Source organism: Ascaphus truei, chromosome 1, assembly GCF_040206685.1.
Source record: "Ascaphus truei isolate aAscTru1 chromosome 1, aAscTru1.hap1, whole genome shotgun sequence".
Taxonomy (NCBI): domain Eukaryota; kingdom Metazoa; phylum Chordata; class Amphibia; order Anura; family Ascaphidae; genus Ascaphus; species Ascaphus truei.
This window is the reverse complement of record NC_134483.1, coordinates 521145051-521151050: the sequence shown is the minus strand read 5'-3', so window position 1 is coordinate 521151050 and position 6000 is coordinate 521145051. Positions and strand designations below refer to the sequence as shown.

General features: G+C 37.5%; 1 protein-coding gene across 5 annotated transcripts in view; it reads right to left on the bottom strand.

Moving 5' to 3' along the window:
• The window catches only part of KDM3A (lysine demethylase 3A), a 47691-nt gene continuing 41691 nt past the window's right edge, over positions 1 to 6000 (bottom strand). For all 5 annotated transcript variants that reach the window (XM_075571753.1, XM_075571744.1, XM_075571734.1 and 2 more), the window contains exons 22-27: positions 5231 to 5361; positions 4052 to 4171; positions 3825 to 3964; positions 2876 to 3052; positions 2260 to 2394; positions 1 to 1020 (exon numbers count right to left, since the gene is read on the bottom strand). In XM_075571753.1, the coding sequence (XP_075427868.1) occupies positions 940 to 1020; positions 2260 to 2394; positions 2876 to 3052; positions 3825 to 3964; positions 4052 to 4171; positions 5231 to 5361 (784 nt within the window). In that variant the 3' untranslated portion in view covers positions 1 to 939. The remainder of the gene's footprint in view (positions 1021 to 2259; positions 2395 to 2875; positions 3053 to 3824; positions 3965 to 4051; positions 4172 to 5230; positions 5362 to 6000) is intronic.

Genomic DNA, 6000 nt, shown 5'->3' with positions numbered 1-6000 from the left:
TTGATTTAAAGTCTTATTTATATCCATTCAACAAACATAACAAAAAAGTGGTATACAGTATACAAAATTAAATTTCATTTAGATGCAAGGCAAGAACACAAATGACTGCTTTTATTTAAGTACTGAAATAATAATAAAACTTACAAGTGTACTCCATGACCTATGATCTACAGGTCGCCCCCACCCAGCCATACATTTAGAAATATTCCAAAACTAATGTTAATTAAATTAAAGTCATACAATTCAACAGTGTCTAAATCAATGTATTTAATTACACAAAATGCCAGGCACATCAGTGCTAGTTCTAACTCCATGTAAAATTATAAGAGCCTGCTTATTTACGTTTTACTTAGAAAGCGCATTCTAACGATGCTTTAATGGCTACGATATCTTTATTTTTTATTTATTTATTTTTTTAATTCAAAAACTTTTAAACTTATTTTCTGTCTAAATGTTTTCCCCCCTATCATTCAAAAAAAAAAAAAAAAAAAAAGGAAAAAAAAATTAAATAAAGAGACAGGATCTTTAAAGGATCAGAATAACAGCATATTTTAGAGAGTTCTCCAAAACAAGAGGTATTTTTTTTGTGTGTAGTCTAAAAAAAGTGTTTTGGTTTCCAACAGGTGTGAAGTTTTCTAACATGGCACCTTTTAAAAAAATGTTGGGTTCTATATAATGGAGTTTGAAATAGTTTGTTAGCAAAGCACTTTTTGATCCCATTTAATCACCTTTGAGTACTTTGTCATCTTCAAATGTTCCCCAATGATTGTAAACGTTTTATAAAAAACAGCCAGGGTGCAAGACAAACGTATTGTTTAGAGTTGGGAACTGTAAAAACAAATGAGGTAAGGGCTATAGATTTTCCAGGTAGAATAATTGAAGAATGTTGTACAGCTGCCAAAGGAAGTCCATCCAATGTACTCTGTTAATGCTCCAGCCTCAAACTTTGCCAATACTTGCTTCATTAGCTTTTAGTATTGCAACCGCATCTTTGACAGCATGGTATATAACATTCTTTACCTGCAAAAAAATAAAAGGGTCACTAGAACATTTAACGTATAATATAGGCCCTGAACATTATCCACACTCGTTTGCAATCAAATAATGAAATCAAAGATTAGATTGTATTTCATCCATTCAACGAGAGGCATAAGAGGTTCTAGGCATAACTCTGGGATTGGACAGTGTTATATACCGGATATACTGTAATAGGTCAAAGAGAATACCATAAGAACCAGTTTGGTTTCGCTAATCAGTTTCTCAAACATTTTGCGGTAGTGCGAATGACAGCACAAACAAATTGCGAAGGTCATTTTCTCTCCAAGTTTACCTTGCTCAGCCACTTGGTAGTGAGTGTGGGAGGGTACTGCCTAGAAGAATCCCTATGAAAGACACACACGCCCCCAAAGAAACAGCCTGGTTGTTCAGCGAAACATGCGTCAGGTCAAAGGTCATGGAGTGATGGCACGCGCCTTGCCCCGAGGCAGGAAGAGATCCAGTTCAAGTCCACGGTCATGGATTCACAGGGGTCGGGATATCAGGTATATAGCTTAAATTGCAACTGTAGCTTGTCTTGCCCTCATTTCCCCACGGAAAGAGTCCTCGCACATTAAAGTCAATGCAGAACCAATCTGGCCAAATATCTCTCCCCCTCGCACACACACCAGCATTTTGTGCAAGTTCCTAATTACTTTTAACTATGGGGCTACCCAAATTCCCCTTTACTAATGGGGTATAGGATACTGACACATCAGGAGAGATCTATATACCCTCACACACCCCCACTGCTTTTCTGTACCTACTAAAAAGAGGCACTCTGAATAACCGACTGATGATTCATTACTAGCCATAATCCCTGGAAGGGGTCATTTATCAGACAGAGGTGGGGTATTGTGACAGTATTGTGTTATATACGGTCTATGCCATTTTTAGCAACTAATGAGACACTAGCTAGCCTCTTCATTTTACTAGAATACCAAGAAGTTACTTTTTATACTCTAATCGTTAATCATTTTGTGAGGCATGCAACTTTCATAGAGATTCTTCTCTTCTGTGCCAGCACAGTTCACCACTTGTATTTTCTCTCCAACGTAAGCAATTAAGGCCCATTTACCAAGCATTGCTATTCCTCGAGAGGTGCTTGTAAGGTCCTTGTAAGGTCACTGCTGGCAAGTGTAATGGAGTAGCACCTCTTTGTAAATATGGCCTCATATGCAGAAAAACACACTGTACTAGAGTCTACCAGCTAAATAGAATTACCTGCAGTTTGTCTTCATGGTTTGTATGTGTATGAGAAAGATAGCGGAATTCCTGAGTCAGGCAGAAGCAATGTTTTACATGCTCCGGGGAAACAAAGTCTTCTGCCACTTTTATGCAACTGTACAAATTGTGAACCTAAAAGAAATGGGCAGGTGTTAATGTGCTTCTCTGTAGCAGGTCAGTTTTACAAATCACCAAAGCAACATTACAAAAAGTATAGAACGATAAATTGCTCATAGTCAAGTACGAATGCCTTTACTTTCAAACTCTTAGGCATATTTAATACTGCCAGGACTGCAGATAAACCAAAAACTTAGTGGTTGAAATTAGTATTTACAAAAAGAAGCCGATAGAGGGGGTTAAAAAAAAAAAAACGGACAATTGCTTTTCAGGAACACTGTGGCAGTTTGGAGCTGCAAACTGAATAGAACATCTCTGCACCTTAATTCTATTCAAATCAGTCTCCTAATAAAAAAAGAAAAAAAACCTCAAGCAAACACCAAGCAAGGCATTCGCAAATCCAGATCAAGAATGAAGCTTCACAAACACATACTCGTTTGACAATGTTAGGACGCATCTTTTTTTTATATTAGTCATGCAAAACAGCGATCTTTACCTGGTGTGGAGCTCCAGCTGGGATGAAGACCGCATCTCCTAAGAACTGTACAATTGCCCATCCCTGAACTCCACACTCTCTTAACAAGCGCTTCCTCAAAGGGCTGTCCAAGTACCAACTCTGATCATGGATGGGATCGTGATCAGGTGAATTCTCTTGGCCATGCTCTTCTGCCACCTTAAGTTGATGACAACAATCATCACTGAGAACCAGACATCAAATGGCACAACACAAAAGCAAAACGGTTCAACAGTTCAAGTAGTCTAATTGAAATTTGGTTTTACTATATTTGTATTTATCAATTGGCTATATTACAACCAGAGTAGTTATGGGCACTGCATCAAGATGTGTGTAATGGTTTAAGTTAATAAACTAAGGTCCAATGGTTCTCACTGTCCATGTGTAACTTCAGCTATTCAAAACATACCGCCCATAGACATATTACCTGCTCTCGAACACAAGAGCAATTTGTTAGGCAAAAGATGCACACATTTCCCTGTCCCAAAATATGTTTGTGTACTCCTTCACCGACTTATTTTTCCCCACAATGAAACAGGTTTCAAAAACAGCAAGTTGAAGTTATATTTCCTCATCTATTTAATAAGGGCCAAAAAAAAAAAAAAAATGCCTATGCCAAAGATAATCTTGTGATCACCCTCAGTTGCATGAGGCCTCAGCTTGTTCATAATAGAAGCAATATTATACATTCAGTAGTATTTGTTGTACTGAATGGGGTTATGCTTCCAGGCTTACACTTGCACTATGGAACAATTACAAAAACATGGTAGGCCAACGCACGCATGGCTGACCACAGTACTAAAATGTATCCCCTATGTGGCTTTAACAGATCGTGATAATCCTTAGAAGTGGCCACTTGCACCTTGGGGGATGTGAAGATTTCTAGTCTATTCATACACTGTCACCACAAATATTCAGTCTTCCGTGTTACCTTTTTCAGAAACTGGCGGATTTTCTCTGTGTCCTTGGCTGCGAATAAATGCCATAAAGCTCCAGGTCTCTCTTTGAAATCAACAAACCGCTTGATGGTCAACTCATCTGCATCGCCATCTTGTATAGTCTTAAGAACTTCTGTTGCAAGGTTAAGCAAAAATAGATTAGCTAGTTTTAACAAGAGGTACCTCAACTCACTAAAGATACGGGAGAATATGAATGTACCTTGCTCCTGATCACTCTCCTCCTTGGGTATTCCCACATACACCATTACATTAGCTGCATCAGACACATCCAGATGGAGGTTCGTAGTTCCATACTTTCGGTCCTCTGGAGTTATTAAACCTGATCAAAAAAGGTTACGGTATGTGATGTCGCTATAAATAGTACTGTCATGAAAGTTCAATAAAATTACTTTGAAAATGGTTTAGTTGATCCCAAGGGGGAGGAGAAGGAACACAGCACAGTCGTGCAATGCGAAGGGCAAAAATCGGGGCTACAGCTGGGTAGTAGGTAAAGAAATCCTTTAATACACCACAGACAACATGGTACAGAAAAAGAAGGCATCCCAGCGCTTCGTCAGAGAGTATATCATCCTACGGCTTACCTCCAGTCTTGTAATCTCCTTCCACCCCTCCCCGGGAGTGACGCATCGGAGTAGCTCTATTGGTGATTGTGAACAACCAATGTAAACAAGAAGCTACGTCATGCGTCTCCTACGGAGGGAGGGAAGGGACATATAGCTCCTAGAATGGGGAAGATAGACAGATCTAATGAGTAGTACAAATCCGAACATAACAATAAATGCTAAAACGATGCAAAAAGATTAAAAACAGTATAAAAACAATAGAACAAAGCATAATGGAGTATCACAAATGAGCTGAAAGCAAGTTTGCTAGGACTGTACATACAAGTGCATACTCTACAGAGATTGTCCACATTGGAGGATATACAGACAAACGGTGATTCATTCCCCCTCTGTACCACTTACCAGGACATTGATTTATACCTCCCCTCAATGAGTTTACCCTGAGTACACCAGCATTTATTCATTTCCTGTCGTTTGACTTCAGTTTGATTCTTCAAGCAACTTTTATTTGACTCTCTCTCTGACCACTTGGTTATCTGAGCTATTTGTAGCACCGCTATATGGAACTGTGTTCTAAGCTCTTTATTTGAAAATGGTTTATATGTTCTTTTTATTTTAAAAGATCTCCCCACGTTACTCTATAGTTTGACCTTGTGTGTAAAATAAAAAAAAAAGTTAATATATTTAGGTCTACAAAAGTAACAATTAAATGTAACCGACTGCATGTCTGTCAGACAGGAGGACACGCTAAAAATCCCACTCAATGTGAAGTTACAGCATCAGATATAAAAGCAAATAAATGGTGTTTTTCTTACCGTATGCGTTATACATTTTGGGTCCTAAATCGGGCCGAACAAAGTAGGCTGGGAGCCTGGAGGCAAGGTTAAGCTTGCCCTCCCTTCTGGTATATTCCGGCAGCGGTATATTATTCATCAAGTCCTCAAACCTGTCAGTGATAACACAAATAGAAGCCAATATGAAATATATGCACCTACAATAGGTAATAGTATCTGAAAAATTGTTTTTACTACCTTCATTTTACACTAACTTTATGGCCATTTTAAGTTGACTATATGCACCATGAAAAGACTAAAATCAAAACTTCAAGCCGTATTTTAAAATCATTTAATGTTCAAGGTAACAAAACATTTAATTTTAAATGTTAAATTTTTTTTTAAAAAAAATCTATCTAATCTCATAAGAAGACTTGTCTTATGGCAAAGTCTTTCCTCGGATCATTTTCCTGGTTTTGTATAAAAGTAATAAATAAAAAAATAAATAAAAAAATAAATAAAAAAACTTAAGACTTCAAAAAGGCCCCACTGAAAATAAATCCTTTGTTTTCAGAGAAAACAAATAAGTGCACTTACATTGAGCACGACAATCTTTCTGTACAAGACAATTACATTGACTATAGACCAAACTAAATGTATTAAAATGCCAGTCAAATGTTAAGATAACCGGGTTTAAACTAAGTTGGGGAGGGGGTGGTCCATCCAAAGTAGGGAGAATCTAATATATATTTTTTACATTTCTAACAATAGTTTGGCAATGCTTAGCATGTTTTATCTAATCTAAAAATCAA